At 45.2% G+C, this 17791-nt stretch overlaps 1 protein-coding gene and 1 long non-coding RNA gene across 25 annotated transcripts in view; one reads left to right on the top strand and one right to left on the bottom strand.

The window, feature by feature from the left end:
* Positions 1-1506: 1506 nt before the first annotated feature.
* Positions 1507-17791, bottom strand: part of pleca (plectin a) — an 87610-nt gene continuing 71325 nt past the window's right edge. For all 24 annotated transcript variants that reach the window (XM_034599647.1, XM_034599641.1, XM_034599644.1 and 21 more), the window contains 10 exons: positions 17227-17384; positions 16737-16915; positions 16511-16649; positions 16064-16420; positions 15733-15816; positions 15527-15631; positions 15066-15164; positions 10029-13376; positions 2492-9467; positions 1507-2395 (listed from right to left, as the gene is read on the bottom strand). In XM_034599647.1, the coding sequence (XP_034455538.1) occupies positions 3240-9467; positions 10029-13376; positions 15066-15164; positions 15527-15631; positions 15733-15816; positions 16064-16420; positions 16511-16649; positions 16737-16915; positions 17227-17384 (10697 nt within the window). In that variant the 3' untranslated portion in view covers positions 1507-2395; positions 2492-3239. The remainder of the gene's footprint in view (positions 2396-2491; positions 9468-10028; positions 13377-15065; positions 15165-15526; positions 15632-15732; positions 15817-16063; positions 16421-16510; positions 16650-16736; positions 16916-17226; positions 17385-17791) is intronic.
* On the top strand, positions 1796-17635 carry LOC117770340. Its single transcript, XR_004615375.1, has 3 exons — positions 1796-1930; positions 5395-5396; positions 17415-17635. It is a non-coding gene; the product is annotated as an uncharacterized LOC117770340 (long non-coding RNA).

Below are 17791 nucleotides of genomic sequence, written 5' to 3'. Positions count from 1 at the left end.
CAGCTGGGAGATGGGGGCATGGTCCAAGGAGGCCACTGTTGAAAAAGGCAGCAGGCACAGGTGTCACCCACAGGGGGGTGCAGAAGAAGGTCGGATACGGAGCAAAGGTGTCTGGGTAATAAACTGGCATCAGGACTGGGAGGGGAAGGAACTGGGGTGGAATCTCCAACATCTCGTTAAAGAACGGAGCATCTGGAAGGGAAATGGAAACAATATGAGCTGCGACGTTAAATAAGTAAATAACTAATCATTTAGATGTAATGGCAACGAATATAAATGTTACTAATACAAGACAAGACATGGAAATAAAAGACCAGGAAGCACATGTTTGTCTCTTCAGGACAAACACAGTAAAACTACATGAACTTCTGGTCTCTAATATAGTTTTAATGTTTTTACTCTTCAATCAAAAATCTGATAATTTACATTAAAGTTGAAGTTGAATCTAATCATCTAATCTAATCTAATTAACAATGAAAAAACCGTGACATGACGTCAGATCCTCTCGTGACCTGTCAGCCGTTTGATTTCCTAACGGTCACCTGTGTGGCTCTAAACACACAGATTCAAAGTCTGAATATGTATTTATATGTCTTTATAAATCTGTATCATCACGATACTCACTGAAAGCTGCGGTGGAAGTGAGGGGCGGCTCCTCGCTCCTCTCCAGCCGGGCCACACGCCCTTCTCCCCCGGCGGCTCTGCAGCGGAGGTCCAAGGCCCCGGGTCCGGGAGATGTGGCCGAGGGAGGCGCCTCTGCGGGCGGGGCCGCGGAGCCGGGGGCACCGGGTCGCTGCTCCTGATCCTGGGGTCTACTCGGCTGGGGGCCCCTGACCCGTGTACTCGCAGTGACCTGTAAACACCTCCAGCAGTCGCACTGGAGAAACGGGCACGTCCTCGTGTGGTTCCTCTGCGGGACCATGATGCCGTGGAAGCGGCAGCGGGGACACTTCCGCTCCCTGCGCTCAGGTTTGGACAAAGACATCAGTCCGAGACGTGATGAGAAGTGATGAGAGATGAAGAGAAGTGATGGTAGCTGATGATAACTGATATTAACTGATGATACCTGATGGCAACATTTTAATTGGCTGATATAATAAACATGCAGACACCAATCATCCAATCAGATCACAAGGTGCTGACCTGTGGCCGAGAGAATAATAATGTAATAAATAATGTGAATAGGAAGAAAGAGAGAAAAACAGACGGACAGAATGAAAGAGAGAAAGAAAGAAAAGACAGAATGGATAGAATAAGGAAATAAATAATGTGAATAGAAAAAAAGGAAAGAATTGATAGAATAGATAGAATAACACAACCAATAAATATTATTTATGCGTTATTTATATTATGTGGTCGCCATACAGCACACACACACAAATTAAAGTCAATATTCCCACTAGAACACACACACACACACACTCTCTCTCTCTCTCAACTACATTAAAACCATGTCAACACTATCAAAGTTGAGTGTATATTTGTAATGAATACAAACACAAAACCTGTAATTTCCATCTTTATTTACATAGCGTAGGGTGTTACAATAAAATTCCTTGTCACCATTTTATTATAAATACACCATTTTTTTTAACAAGGCTCCGTGACCCTGATTAAAATACATCCTTCAGACCTCTTGAAACGTAGCAATAAAACAAATGCTTTAAACGAATACAACTATTTATTTTTTCCCCCGCTCCTTGTAAATGTTAGTAAATCATGCAAAGCAGAGATACACGACAGAGTACGAAAATAAAATGATATAGATCAAAATGTGCTGCTTTACAGAGAAGAAGAATTTAATTCAAAACAAGTACGTGTGGTGGAAAATACAAATACTGGGTCTGGTGGCAAAGCTCGGAGATCTTTCTCAAAGAAATGTTAATTCATGGCTTTCAGCAATAGTCCTCTATATCATCATCAATATACAGTACAGACATTACCTGTCTGGGAAGGAAAAATATTCAAATCTCAGCTACTGAACATTCAAACCACACATTACAGCCCCGTGTGACGAGACACTGAAACAAACTGTTAGTATTTTTAAAGTCAGATTGTGACATACTGTAGCTGGACTGTCAAAAGCTTTACCTGATAACACAGTAATTATACTTTATGAGTAGCATTGCTCCTTCAGTCATGCAAGTTTACAGTCTAACCACCTCGTACTACTCAACAGTGTTAAACAGTATTTTGCAGGCACTTACAAAGCATGGTTTTAGGCCTTTAAATGAGTTCTAGAGTAGATGCTATAGGTTCAAAATGGTTGCACAGTTAAAATAAACCAAGTTTTTCTCTGGAGTGTTGCATAAAGTGGTCGATTACAGTAAAGGTCACAGTCCGAGTTACAGCCTCGGGTCTGTGGAAGACTTCTGATAGGAGCTGGAGACGAAACCTGGACCAGAAACACAAGGAACACAGACATTAGACTTCAGGACGAATGACACAAACAGAGTCAAGCAGTGTGTGTGTGAATCATCTGTTTACGTACCTGTTGTAAGTGTCCAACACGGCTGGGACTTTCATGTGTTTGTCTTGAGGTTGGATGTTAAGTCCAGGATGGTGTTAATGGTCATATCAGGCTGCATATTCCTTCCATTTGTAGGAGTTTTTATCTTTGGGAGTTCATTTCATAAGGTTTGCATGTTGCTGCAACTGCAGGTTTTGACGACACCCCGTTGGGAATGCACTGAAGTCCGGATACTGGTGGAGTATATGTGTCAGTGTGGCCCAGGAGAGAAAAGATCTTGAAGCTTGGCATTCTTAAAGCAGACACTAGGTGTCGTTCATCTTGGGGAGAGACTCCTAATTCTGCTCTGCAGAGTGGATTTTATCTTTCTTTAACCAGATTTTTACAATTCAGAAATACATGCATGTACAAAGAAACTCGGTGTGTGTGTGCACTTAATTTGGTTCGTTAAATTCATGTTTGTGGAAAAATTGATGCTTGTGATATTAAACCAAAAAACATACAGTTAAAAATGTTTCTGATAGATATTGGATATAATAATCCACCGTTACATAATCTTGCAGTAAAATCAACGTCTCATAAAGTAGCATAAACATAACTAGAAGTAAAATATGTGAAATATACAAACATCCAAATTATGCAACTTGTAAAAAAAATTAAATATTAAAAGTACTGTAACAACCACATGCAGAGCAGAATACAGGAAGTCTTTATTCCACTGATTTAGGCATCTTGTGAGCACTGTGGTTTGATAGTGTATTCTTTCTCATCAGTATCGACGAGTGTAACTGGGGGAACTGTAGGAGGACGAGAAGGTGGTTGTGGTGAAACTTGATCCTGTGGCGTCAAAGCTGCCTCTTCTGGAGCCCGACCTGGATCCAGTTCTTGAACCAGAGTGTGACCCACTAGCGGAACCTGACCCACTGATGCTATAGGGGCTGTAAAGGCCTTTGCTGGACTGAGAGGCTGCTTCAAGGAGTCGGAGACCGGTCCCCTCCTCTATCATGCTTCTTTCCATTGCATCCTTGTAAGAGATCTTAAGCTTGGTTTTAGGGCATGTAAGGTATTTGGAGTACGCACTAACATCTCGCAGCTTTTGTGCAGTGCGTGCATCTAAGGTGCCTTTCTTCACTGCCTCATCTACGGATACTCTGCTGGTAACATCTGGTTCAATTAAACCACCAGTAAGATACTGGACCTCCAGGAAGCGCTGCCCGGCCTCATAGTACAGCCAGCCTTTCTTCAGAGCTTGAGCTGCAGACATTTTGGATTTTGTTCTCGGATCCTCAAACCCAGTGTAGGCCTTCTGTGCCAGACTGATGCGGTCCACCATAATCTTATCCACAAGCCCTTTGTTCATTGCATCTGCAACAGCAAATTTCTCTCCAGTACTTGGGTCCAGGATGCCTCCTGTGCAGGCCTGAGCTTCCAGCAACCTCTGGCCTGTTATGTTGTCCACAAGGTTTCTGTGAATGGCCTCAGTGATGGACACCTTCTCCAGTGTTTCTGTGTCTAAGATTCCAGCTACAGGGCCAGTTTCCTCTGTGGGATCGACCCATGTAGTTGCTGGTGTTTTTATGGCGGGTGCTGGGCTCATGGGGTAGGAAGAAGAGGAGCCAAAGGAGGAGGAACGTGATCTGGAACCACTCATGTTCCCAGACAACATGTCTGCGAACTCTGTGATGGAGAGAGTTCCTGCTCTGTATTGCTCCAGAGCTGACTTGTCAATCAGGCCGCGTGAGATGGCATCATCGATGTCATACTGCCGACCAGACCGTCTATCAGTGATCATGGATTTCACAACTCCGTCAGATGAGGTGATGGTGATCTCCTCCCATTCACACTCCTGCTCTGCAAGCTCTTGATATGTCTGGTGGTCAATAAGTCCTTTCTGGTACGCCTCATACACAGACATCTCTTTACCGGTCTCTGGATCGACGATGACGACCCGACGTTTACGAACAGACGACTTGGACGATGTCTTCCTCTCGCGCTTCTTCTCTTTCAGCAGCAGCAGAGCAAGGCCTGTTTCTGGGTCTGTCATACATCTCTCCATCAGCTGGAGGTAGGTGAGATTTTCCTCAGTGTTGGGGTCAAAGAAGCCCTTTGTGTCATCAGATGGGTCGGTGAGGATTCCATTCATTTCCTCATCAAAGAGGCCACGCTCATATGCCGATTCAACTGGCAGACGATGGCTCTCCTGTGGATCAATGATCCCACCAGTGGCAATCTGAGCCTCTAGCAGACGAACGCCGTGGTCTTTGAGAATGAGGCCCTTTTTCATTGCCTGGAATAGAGAGATGACTTTGCCAGAATAAGGGTCCTTGTAGCCTGTGACAGCTCGTTCAGCTGAGACCAGTTTATCTTTAAACTCCTGGCCAACAACACCCATTTTCACCGCCTCTGTGACATTTAGTTTAAGGTTCTTGATTGGATCAATTACATATCCTGTGGCGGCTTGAGCCTCAAGGAGCTCAAAGGCAGTTCCTGGTCTGATCATGTTCTTCTTCATTGCTTGATAAATAGACAGCCGATCTTTGCTAGATTCTACGTACACACCAGCAATACAACTGGTACCCTCGAGGTATTTCTTCACTTCTCTGCTGACTTCCTCCACTGAAATGATACCTTCAATGAGGTCGTTGTATGTCTTTTGGGTGATAATCTGTGAACGAAGCAGCTCATCCACAGTGATTTGCTTTCTGAGACCCTTGAAGAGGAGTTTTCTGTCTGCCAGAGAGAGCAGCCTCAAACCACTTGCTTTGTCAACTCTGCATCTTTTCAGCAGCTGGGCATAGGACTGCTTCTCGTCTGTTGTTGGATCGGTGTATCCACGCACATCCCCGGTAGGTTCGGAAATTTTGTCAAGTGTCTCTTTGTTGATGTATCCACGCTGCATAGCTACGTCTGTGGGGAGGTGGAAGTAGTATTCAGGATCCATGAATCCACCAGTGGCATTCTGGGCCTCCAAAAGCCTCAAGGCATAATCCTCAGGAATCAGGTCTTTTTTCATGGCTTGGAAGAGAGAAATCACTTTTCCAGTGTACGGATCCTTGTAGCCGGTGACTGCTCTCTCAGCAGAGAGAAGTTTGTCATGGAGTTCAGGGCCCACAAGACCTTTGCGCACAGCTTCATCAACAGTTAGAAGCTCATCCTTGACTGGATCAATCATGAACCCTGTTGCTGCTTGGGCCTCGAGGAGATTCAAAGCGACTTCGGGCTGAATGTGTCCACTCTTCATGGCCTGGTAAATGCTGATCTTTGATGGACTGTCTGACATAATGCCAGCAATACAACCAGTGCCAAAGAGGTACCGTTTGACTGATTCCATTTCCATGATCTCACGGATAGACATCTTTTCTTGCTTGAGGAGGTTGTAGGTTTGCAAGTCAATAATTCGAGCACTGTAAAGCTCCTCAATAGTAACTCTTCTTCTGATGACATCACAGGACATGCCCTGATCTGACTTTATTGTCTCTCTGTGGTCAATTATTTCAATGATGATGATGAGCATTCTCTCTTTTGTGATTAGCCCCAAGCGATACTGCTCCAGGAGGCGCTGTCTCTCTTTCTCTGGAAGCATATTTGAATTCATGACTTCCCAAATGGTCATACTCTGTCCTGCAAAACTCTTATGAGGGATCTCGATTTGAGTGTTGGCTAGATCTGTTTGGGCTTGTTCTTCTGTGTACTGATAGGATTTCTCGACGGGAGCAGGGGCCTCGACTTTAGACAGAGGCAGGTAGCACAAACCAGAGGTGGGATCTCTTGCACATTTCTCCAGCAACTGCTTGTAAGTGACACTTTCATTGGTATTGGGATTGGTGAAGCCTTTAATGTCACCTGAAGGTTCATTGAAGGACTTGGCCATTTGTTTACTGAAGTAGCCACGCTGAATGGCCACGTCATTGGGAACACGGTGGCTGCTGACTGGATCAATGATCCCTCCGGTAGTAATCTGAGCTTCCAGGAGAGGAATAGCATGCTCCCTCAGAACAAGTTCTTTCTTCATGGCTTGGAATAGAGAAATCTTGTTGCCTGTATATGGATCTTTGTATCCTGTCACTGCCTTTTCAGCTGAGAGAAGTTTCTCATGAAGCTCTGGGCCAACAACTCCAGCCTTCACAGCATCATCCACAGAGTATTTCAAATTCTTGACTGGATCAGTTATGAAACCAGTTCCAGCTTGGGCCTCCAGCAGTGCAAGCCCAGTGTTTTGTTGTAAAGCGTTCTTTTTCATTGCTTGATAAATGCTTAGCTTCTCGTTTGAATCTTCCATGGTGACACCATCAATGCGGTCTGTGCCCTGCAGGTACTTTCTGACCTTGTCAGTTTCACCGACTGCTTTAGGCGTCTTTTTACCCTGTTCGAGTTGATCAAATGTCGCCTTGTCAATGATGTTGGAATCGAGTAGTGAGCTGGCAGCGACCGGCACCCTGAGGCCTTCAAAATAGACGCCTTCCTTGGTTTTGTCCTCCTTTTCGTCAACCATCGTTATTACAATCTGTATCAACCTTTCAATTGTCACCTGTCCCATTCTGTACTGTCGAATAAGCTGTATTCTTTGCTCCTCAGTGATGTATTCAGAGTGTATGATCTCCCAAATGGTGACCTTTCTTCCTTTGAAAGCTCCATACTCCAGCTCCATAGTTGACAGATTAAGCGCCTCTTCTGTTTTAGCCTCTGTAATCTTAGCCTCTGTAATCTTAGCCTGTGTAATCTGTTTGTCTTCTTTTGGCTTTGCAGCCTTCTTTGAGAGGGAAAGCAACGGGAGTCCAGTTTCTTTATCAGTGACACATTTGTTCATGAGCTGTGTGTAGGTTGCATCCTCTTGTGAGTTAGGATCATAAAAGACCTTTGTTTCATCAGTGCTCTTGTTCAGGGTCTTGGAGGTTTCCTCATCCAAATATCCTCGCTTGCAGGCGACCTCATGTGGGATGCGATAGCTTTTAACGGGGTCAATAATTCCACCGGTTGAGAGTTGTGCCTCGAGCAGACGCATGCCGTGGTCTCTCTTAATAAGGCCTTTGTTCATCGCCTCAAACAGAGACACCTTCTTTCCTGTATACGGGTCTTTGTAGCCGTTGACAGCTCTCTCAGCAGACAGAAGACGCTCATGCAGCTCTGGACCTACAAGACCTGATTTTACAGCTTCATCTACAGGGACCCTCTCATTTTTGACGGGATCGATTACAAACCCTGTCGCTGCTTGAGCTTCAAGGAGGTTCAGTGCAGTTTCCGGTGACAGTAACTCTTTCTTCATAGCTTGATAGAATGGCATTTTCTCCTTGGTTTGTTCATTCAGCACTCCGGCAATGCTCGCTGTTCCCTGAAGTGCTTTCTTTACAGACTCCATCTCAGAGATCTCTTTAACTGTTATCTTGCCGTTACTCAACTTGTTGAACAAGTCTTTGTTTATAACCTTAGACTCTAACAATTCATTGGCAGACACTGGAGCCCTCAGTCCATTAAACACATTTGCATTGTTTTTCTCCTTGTCTTCCACAACAGTGAGGACTATTTTAATAATCTTCTCCACCGTGATCTTGCCTGTCCTGTACTGGCGAATCAGTTGACGCCTTTGCTCTTCAGTGAAATATTCTGAATTGATGACTTCCCAAATGGTGACAGTTTTTCCCTTGAATCGTCCAAAAGGCACATCAACGTGAGCCTTGCTGAGCACCTCTTTGGCCTCCACATCTGTGTATCTTTCACTTTGAGCAGCTGTGTCGGTTACTGGTAATATCAGCAGGCCTGTCTCTGCATCTTTGGTACATCTGTCCAGCAACTGTTTGTAAGTGAGTTGCTCCTGAGTGCTGGGGTCGATGAATAACTTGCTATCATCACTGGGATCGGCCAGTTTCTTATTCATGTCTGCGTCAAACTGACCTTGCTTGTAGGCCGTCTGGAGGGGTACCCTGTGACTATGGATAGGGTCAATGACGCCGCCAGTTGCGAGCTGCACATCTAGGTATTTGGTGGCCTGCTCCTTCTCGATAAGTCCCTTTTTCATGGCCTCAAAGAGAGAGATTTTGGCTCCAGTATATGGATCTTTGAAGCCAGTGGCTGCTCTCTCTGCAGAGAGCATCCTGTCATGGAGCTCAGGTCCAATGACCTCGTCCTTAACAGCCTCATCTACAGAGAGGAGTTTATTTCTCACTGGATCGACGATGTAACCAGAAGCTGCCTGAGCCTCCAGCAGCATCGTGGCAGTGTTGGGAGTAATCCTGTTCTCCGTCATGGCCTGATAGACACTCATTTTCTCTTTGGATGGAGTCAAGACACCTCCAACACAGTTCTGACCCTTAAGACATGATTTGACTTTATCGGTCTTTGCCAGGTCTTGCACAGAAACTTTGCCCTTTTTCAATTTGTCGAACTCCTTTTTGGTTAAAACCCCAATGTCGTGGAGCCTCTCGGCAGGGACCTTCTCTCTTATTCCCTCAAATGATAAAGGTGATTGTCCATCTTTCTTCGCTGCGTCCACTTCAGCAGAACCATTGAAAACACTCTTTGTTGTTCCCACCATGGTCATGGCAACTAACTGGTCCTCTGGGACTTCATCAGTCTGGACTTCAGTATCCTTTGTTTGGGATTCAACCTGTTTAGGGGCAACCGCCAGATTCTGAAGTTTCTCCCTGAGCTTTTTGTTTTCTTCTCCAAAGAGCTTTTCTTGTTCGAGCCGTTTCTTTTCAAGCACTTCCATTTCCTTCTGCTTGTTTTTCATCTCTGCTTCGGCGTCCTTCTGTTTCTTTACGGCTTCATCCATTATGGCCTGGAGTTTCTTCTTCTCTTCTTCCATTAGCTTCCGCTGACGTTCTTGTTCATCTTTCAGAGCTTTGGCTTTGTTCATTTCATCCTCGAGCTGTTTCTCTAACTTCTTCTTCTCATCTTCCACCGCCTTTTCTCTTTTCAGCAATACGTCCTTCTCTGTGAGGAAAGTCTGCTGAAGTTTGACCTTCTGTTGCTCAATTTGCTCTTGTTGGGCATTTGCCATCTGTTTGGGAAAAATAAGAAATAACATCAATAAAATGACATAAAACCCAAATTGACCCATCATCTTAAAGAAATATTTAAATAGTGCAACAATTTTAGAAATAGCTTTGATTGATGACTCACATGACTGCACAGTAAATATGAAGCTGGACCCAGGAGATGGTTAGCTTAGCTTAGCATAAAGACTGTAAACAGGAGGAAACAGCTAGCCTGGCTCTGTCCGACGGTAACACCTTCAAATTCTAACATAATTTTGTATCATTTCTTTTTTTATCAGCCAAAAAAATAAGTGTTTCCTCCAGTTTCCAGTCTTTATGCTAAGCTAACCGTTCCCTGGGTCTAGCTGCATATTTATCATACAGAAATGAGAAAGGCATCAATCATTTCATCTGAGCGAGAGAGTAAATAAACATTTTAGTTCTGTACTATTGTGTTTTGAATGACATTCATATAAATTGCTGGCTGTTAATTAAAGACACTGCAATTTAAATGAAATGTTCCTGTCCTGTGGTTAGTGTGTTTAGCAGGGGTTCTACAAACTGAGAACATCATGGCACAATACCTCTTTAGATTTTTTCTGAACCGCCTCCGCCTCTTTTTTCAGTTTCTCTCGCTCCTTCTCCAGGTCAGCGATTTTTTTCGCCAGGTCATCCATCTCTCTGGTGCTCTGGAGCCTCTGTGTCTCCAGCTTGTGCACAACAGTCTCTGTAGTTTGCTTCTCCGTCGCTTGAAGCTGAGCTTTTGCCTCATCGGCTTGTTTCTTGAATTTCTTTGCATCCGCGTCAGCTTTTGCCTGAGCGTCACTGAGCTCCTTCACCTTCAATCTCAGCTTCTCTGCCTCGGCTGAAACTTCCAGCTGCCTCTTTCGCTCAGCCTCCAAGGATTTCTGGAAACCCTCCGTCTCCTTATCGAGACGCTGCTGGATCTGCTGTTTGTCCTCCTGTAGTTTTTTAGCCTTTTCCTGGGCCTGATTCTTTTGTTTATTGAGCTCCTCTGCCTCGGCTTTCAGTTTGGTGGCCTCTTGGATGGCCTGCATCTTCTCCTTCAGTATCTTCTCTGCAAGAGCCCTCTGCTCAGCCAGGTCAGACTCAGCCATCATCCTCTGTCTGGCTGTTTCTTCAGCCACCACAGTGAGTTTCGCAGCTTCCTCTGCCAAGCTCTTCATTTTCTCTGCTTCCTCTGCAAGAACTTTCTGTGTTTTATCTTTGTCCTTCTTCATGAGGCGGCGGTTTTCCTCCTCGATTTTCAGCTTGAGCTTCAGGAGCTCGTCCATCTGGATCTTGACTTTGGCGAGTTCATCCTCCACCTGCGCCTTTTGTTTGACGGCATCATTCACTTCACCTTTAACTCTCTGAAGCTCCTCGTCCAACAAAGCTTTCTGCTTATCCGTCTCGTCCAGTTGCAGTTTGACCCCTGTAAGTTCCTTTTCCACCTGAGACTTCTGTTTAAGTGCTTGTTCTGCTTCTTTTTTGTGCTTGACCATCTCTGCATCCGCCTGCTTCTTCTGCTTCAGAGCTGCTGCCTCCGCTGCCGCTCTCTTCGAGGCCTCGACCTCGGCCTCTTTCCTCAGTTTCTCTGTGTCTTTTTGAGCTTTGGCCTGTTTAGCAGCTTCATCCTCCGCTGCTTTTTTCTGCTTTTCAGCCTCCTCGGCCTTTTGACGCAGCAGGGCCGCCTCTTTCTCTGCTTTCTCCTTGGCCTTCTCAGCCGCCTGTGCAAGTTTCTTGGAGTTTTCAAACTCGTCTTTCAGCTTTTCCTGAGCGAGAGTGTCTTCTTTGTTCTTGCTGAGAACATCTTGAGCTTTCTGTTCTGCAGCCGTGCATTTCTGTGCGGCCTCTTTGGCCAGAATGACCTGCTGCTCTGCATCTTTCTCTGCCTTGTCTTTCTGTTTATTCGCGTCGGCAGCTTTCTTTTTGAGGCGCTGGACTTCCTCCTGAGCGGCTTTGCATTGTCTTGCTGCCTCCTCTTCTGCTGCAGTAATCCTTTTCACCTTCTCCTCGGCTTCTTTCCTTTTCTTCTCCTCCTCCGCTGCGAGCTTTTTCAGTTTATCTGCCTCCGCCTCAGCTTTGAGTTTGCTTTTCTGCGTTTCATCTGCGATACCCTTCAGTTTCTTCAACTCCGACTCTAAATCGGACTTCTCTTTTGATGCTTTCTCAAAGTTGATCTTTATGATGTGGATTTCTTCTTCAACCACCTTCTTCTGCCTCAGCGTTTCCTCCACGATAGTCTTCTGTCGCCCCAACTCAGAAACAGACGAGCTCTGCAGGTGTGTGATTTTCTCCGCGATGTCTTGTTTGTGCTGAGCAGCTTGGTCCTCCAGCATCTTCCTCTGATAAGCTTCGTCCTCGGCTTTTCTTTTCAGTCTTTCATTCTCGGCCTCTTTAGCTTTTAGAGCCATCTCTGCCTCAGTCTTCAGACGTGTCGCCTCGTTGATGGCAGCCAGTTTTTCCTTGAGTATTTTTTCAGCCTCTGCTCTTTGCCGCGCCGCCTCATCCTCCGCGATCTGCCTCTGCTTCTTCGCTTCTTCGGCAACCGATCTCAGCCTGGTGGCTTCCTCAGCGAGCTGTTTCATTTTCAGCACCTCAGACTCGAGAAGCTGTTTGCTCTTCTCAGTTTTTGACAGCGTCTCCTTCTCCGCTTGAATCTTCATGTGCAGGAGGGCGTCCATTTCACTCCGGACTTTAGCCAGCTCGTCCTCCAGTTGTTTCCTCTGCTTTTCAGCAGCGTTCACCTCGTTTTTCAGACGCTGGAGCTCATTATCCAACAGGCCCCTCTGCTGCTCGGCATGTTCAAAGTCGGCCTTTAAGCGGATGCACTCTTGTTCTGCAGACAGCTTGTGCTGAGCTATTTGTTCTGCAAATTTCCTCTGTTTTTCCAACTCTTTCTCTGCATTCTCCTTCTGCTTAAGAGCAGCTTCTTCAGCTTTGCCCCGTTTCTTGGCGTCTCGCTCGGCCTCAAGCTTCTGCTTCTCTGCCTCCTCCTGGGCCTGACTCTTCTTCTGGGCTTCCTCCTCGGCCTGTAGCCTCAAGCGGAGAGCCTCATTGGCTTTCTGCCTCCAGGTTTCAAGCTCCTTCTCTGCTTGCTCCCTGGCTTTGTTTGCCTCCTCCTGTTGTTTCCGAAGTTTGTCAGCTTCCTCCTGCAACTTCAGAACGGTGCCCTGCTCTTTCTTAAGGGATTCCTCGAGCTTTGTTGCCTTTTCATTGAATGACATGGATGTGGTTTGCAAATGTGTGGCCGCACTCTTCTGTGCCACCTCCTCCACGACCTTAATCTGCCTGATTTTCTCCTCCTCGGCCTGCTTCATACGCCTCTCTGCCTCCTCTGCTTGCATTTTGAATTTCTGCAGGTCATCCAGCGCCCTCTGCTTTTGCTTGGCAGCTTCCTTTTCTGCGTCAGATTTACGCTTGAGCTCATCTTCAGCATTTTTCTTCTTCTGAGTCTCTTCGGTGACCTGCTTGCGAAGCCGCTCTGCCTCGTCCTGTGCAGCTTTCCTGAGCTGCTCAGCCTCCGCAGCCTTGTCTCTGAGCTTCTGTAACTCAGACTCCGATGTCGTCTTCTGTGTTATTGTCATCTCTAACTGGAGTCTGATGATGTGGATTTCCTCCTCAATCTTCCTGCGGCTGACCAGCGCCTCCTCTAGCTGCTGATTCTTGGACTTGATCTCCTGCTCGGACAGACTCTTCAGGTGATGCAGCTCTTGCTGTATGTTCTGCTTCTGTTTCTCAGCGTCCACAGCCACGTCCTGCCTCTTGCCGGCCTCCTCATTCATCTTCAGCTTCAGCTCCTGCGCCTCTTGCTCTGCTTTGGCCACAGATTTAGCGTGAGCCTCGGCCAACTGTTTCTGCTTCTCTAACTCGGCCTGTATTTCGGCCAGCCTTCTCCTCTCCTCTTCTTTTAGTTTCTCAGAAGCTTTCTGTATTAGTAGAAGCAAAGAGGGAGCAAAGAGAATTGAGAGCATGTTAGAGGTGCTATTCTATTAAATAGATCTTCTGCGTTAATAATACATGTAGGTACATAAAAATGTAAATACATGAGGATATGTTACAGCAACAGAAAATATACAGTTATTTTAAACTAGGGGTAAATACAGTATTGGGAAATGTCTGTCATGTTTAATCAGTGTATGACACAAAGAACAACACTTTACTTCACAACACAGCGTGACACTGTGATTTCATGCAGTTGAGGCAATTTAATTGATCAATAATCTAAACAGTTACGGTGCAAATTAGGCTTTATCATATTTGTGAAATACACCACGACTGAACGAAGAACCCACGAAACAGCACAGTGACGGAAACAGTTGTTTATGGATTTACATCACAGCAAGTCAGAAGTCGAGGTGTAGGAACCGGAGAAGCCACATTATGAAGATGAGCATAGTGATGCAGCAAACACACCCGGATGTCAACACACGACACAAAGGAAGCTTAGATTCAGTGTCGGGCGACGAGACACGAATCCAAGATCAAGACGCATCAACTGTGACGACAGATAAACAGCCAGAGATGAGTTTGACCGTTTATCAGGAATGTTGAAGTGCAGGTGACTGATATTTATAAGGAAGGTTCAGCATTTTCAAAACCCAGGTTGACTTCAAATTGAGCTTTCGTTTGGGACATCGTTGTTGATCAGCAACTGGTTAAAAAATTTGACATTTTCTGGTTCCAGTTCCTCAGAAAACAGGTTCTGCTGTTTTGCTTTGTAATATCTTTCAATATCGTATGAAACATCTGAGGACGTCTGCATTTTTACCTTCCACCTTAAATTGAAAATTAAAATAAATCTGCAGACTAATGACTCCTTCAAAAAGTGTCCAAATGCCAAATTAAGACAACATGAGCATTTTTGCTAATTTAATTGATTGTTAAATTTTTTTAAATCAGGACAATGACACTGATTGTTTTGAGTTAAAATCCACAAGAATTCTTAATAAACTGAAATTGGTCTCGGCTACAAAAGGTTTCCCAAACATCCTGAACCTTCCTCTTCAATGACAGTAACAAGGGTCTGAAGTGGAGACGGGTGATGTGATATAACTGAGAGGGTCTTCTGTTAAATACCTGGTGCTTCATCTCCTAAGCTCGTGATTAATATTCGTCATGACAAAGCACTGGCGAGCAGGGATCAAAGGATCAAACACAACAGAAAGTTAGAAAAGAGGAAAAGGGGAGAAAAGAACGGTTGAGGTGCAGATTGAAAAAAAAGGAGCCGAGCCAGAAAAAAAAAACCTTCAAATCACGAGTGATTTCAAGAGGAAATAAAGAAGCAGATACCAAATGAAAATAGTCGGACAAGCAGCTGAGCAGTTAGAAAGAACGTGGCTGAATCTGACGTGTACAAATCTACGTGACATGATTTGACTAAGATACACAGAGTCGGGGAATGAGAGACAGATATCCTAGTGGGGGGGGGGATGTGATGCAACATGAAACAGTTTGCTTCACCACTCTTTGCTCTCGTCCGCCTCACAATCGTACATTAAAGAGTCAATATTCAATATGTATTTAATGACAAATGATTTCCCGTTCATGAATCTGTTAACAGGCAGCGGTGGTTTGCGTTAGTGAAGCTGCAGCCTGTCGTTAGTGAGTGTAATTACCTCATCATTCTCCAGGCGGCGCTGTGTTTCCATGATGAATTTAATGTACTGGCTGTTGAGAGTGGTGAGTTCACTGTAGCGTGTTCTCAGGGTGACGTACTGAAAGAAATCAACAGAATCATTATTCAACTTTAAAAACATGATATGATATTATTCTTAACAGTAGATTTGGTTACCAGGATTGTGTTTATAACTGTTAAAGGCATTTTTAGATGTGTTTTTATCATGGTGATGACAAATAAGGTCCCAGTTACTGCTCGTGTGATGACAGAAATGTCCATTATTTGATCTTTGGACCGACCAAGGCTAACAATCCCCCCTTGTTTCCAGCCTTTGTGCTAAACTTAAGCTGCTGACTCAGAAAACGGGAAATAGGTTATATTTCCCAAAAGGTCCAACTATTGTTAACGCATTAACAAGGTCAGGCGACCATCAGCTGCAGTTCTGTGTGTGAAACCCACCTCCTGGATGATGTTGTCCGACGCACACTCTATTTTGGGTTTCTTCAGAGGAGATGCGATTGGATCTTGCAGGGCTTTGTAGGTCAAAACCTGGAATTCATAATCCTAAAAAGGAACGAAAATAAAATGAAGACAAGCCCAAAAAAATACCTTGAGTCGAGCCAGGAAATTAAATTCCTTGCAAAGCTGAAGTTATTAGTACGAACCTTCACTGAGTCGATGTACGCTTTGGCATCTTTGTGGCAGTTTTCAATCTTGTCCTTGTTGGTCTCGATCTCTTCCAGGAGTTTCTTTAAGTTCAAATGAAAACATTTCATTGTAAGTATGAAAATTATTTATTTTTTAAAGCATAGTTGAATAATTCTTTCCAGCAAAAAGAGAAAGCTACAGCTACAAGGCTTATTTTCATTATCAAAAACACAACAACTCAAATTGACGACAGCCAGAGAGGAATCGATGTTCAGAAAGAGAACTGATTCTGAATCTGTGCTGCCAGTGTGACCACCAGGGGGCGTGACAGCTTCTCTCCTCCAGTACCTTCTCCTCTGCCAGTTGCTCCTTGAGAGCCTTGCTGTCACCGACCGGCAGGGCCTGGACCTTCTCCTGCCTCTGCCTCGCCTCTCCGAGCCATCGGATGAGCCACTCGTAGCTCCTGCGGTAGGAGGTCATGTGGCGCCCGAGGAGGTCGAGCTCCCTCAGCCTCAGCTCCATCTGAGCGAACACGGCCTGCCAGCGCTCCAGGAGGCTGCTGACCAGCTGACGGTAATGCTCCAGCTCGCCGTCCCGCTCGCTGTGGATCCTCGTCATCTTGTCGTTGATGGTCGAGGCTCTCCTGAGCTCGTCCTGCAGGCGGTCGAACACCACCTGGTCGGCCTCTGCTTCGTCGCGCATGGACTGTCACAGAGAAGATCAAAGTCACAACAGGCTCCTTCAAAGCAAACATTAAAATGTGATTGTAGATATGAATGAGAAAAGAGGACAGACCTTCAGCTGAGTGCGATGCTCCTCCACCTCCTTCTCCTCCGCGGGCACGTTACTGACGTCACGCAGACGAGTCTCATAATTCTTCAGCCTGTCCTCAGCGTCTTTGGTGTTTCTGATCACAACGTCGATGGTCTTCAGCCTGAAATCGAACAGCGCACGTTGTGTTAAAAAAAAGCAAAGTTACAGCTGTAAATCCACAGAGAGAGAGAGAGTCACAGGGCCTCACTTGTCCAGGTAGACGGACGAGAGGCCGTAGACGTGGTCCATCTTCCTCAGGGTGACGTCCAGTTCCGAGCGCAGCATCGGGGCCGAGCTCGACTGCTGAGGAGACACCAGAACCTCCTCCGTCTTCTCAGCGATGGAGCTCAAGTCTTTCTTCAGGCCCTCCAACTCAGACTGAACTTTCTGCCACCGAGCAAAGAGGGAAAGATTCAGTATTTCAGCCAATATCATGCACATATTATTGGTATTAGAATCAAGTCAGTAGAATCAGTCTTTTTATTTTGGTCCATGTCCCATCCGCTAACATAGAGTAGGTGGAGGTTATGATCTATACTGCAGCCAGCCACCAGGGGGCGATCAAGACGCTTTGTGATGTCGTCCATCTTTATTAACAGTCCACGGTTTAAACGTACACAAGTTTAAAAGTGTGATACAGCTTCAATTGTGATTTTGTTCATATTTGTTCATCGCAGGTTTTATTTTTCTGGACGTACCATTTGCTCCGCGGTCTTCTGGGCACAGGCCTTCAGCGGCTCCTTGTCCACGGGCTGGCGAAGGCGCGTCACCGTTCGATTCTCGCATCCCTCCAGCATCAGACGCAGTTCCTTGATCTTTGTCAGGTAGGTCTTGCAAATGGACTCATCTTGCTCACCTGGTTGATTCAGAATAACGTGTATAGAAGATATATTCATATATTTATTAAGATATTTAATCTGTTTGCAAAGAACACGAGCTGGTAATTAGTTCAGGTCAGGATTAAATTGAGCCAACAATCAAACCACTGCAGGAGAAGTCTGAAAAGAGTATTAGTTAAAGTGACATAGAATTGTTATTATTATTTATATTGTGTTGTAAATAACTGAAGCCTTTAAAATCTAAATTAACACTTTAAAACAAATAATCTGATAAAACTCCAATCTGTGCTCTGGAACAAATCTACGTCTTCATGCGTGATTGGTGCCACTTTGATAATCTGTTATCGTGGTTAATTTATTAAATCATTAATTGACACACATGCACAGACACAACAAGAGAAACACAGAGAAGTTAGGGAGGAAG

This window comes from Hippoglossus hippoglossus, chromosome 11, assembly GCF_009819705.1.
Source record: "Hippoglossus hippoglossus isolate fHipHip1 chromosome 11, fHipHip1.pri, whole genome shotgun sequence".
Lineage (NCBI taxonomy): Eukaryota > Metazoa > Chordata > Actinopteri > Pleuronectiformes > Pleuronectidae > Hippoglossus > Hippoglossus hippoglossus.
This window is presented reverse-complemented; position numbering and strand designations above follow the sequence as displayed.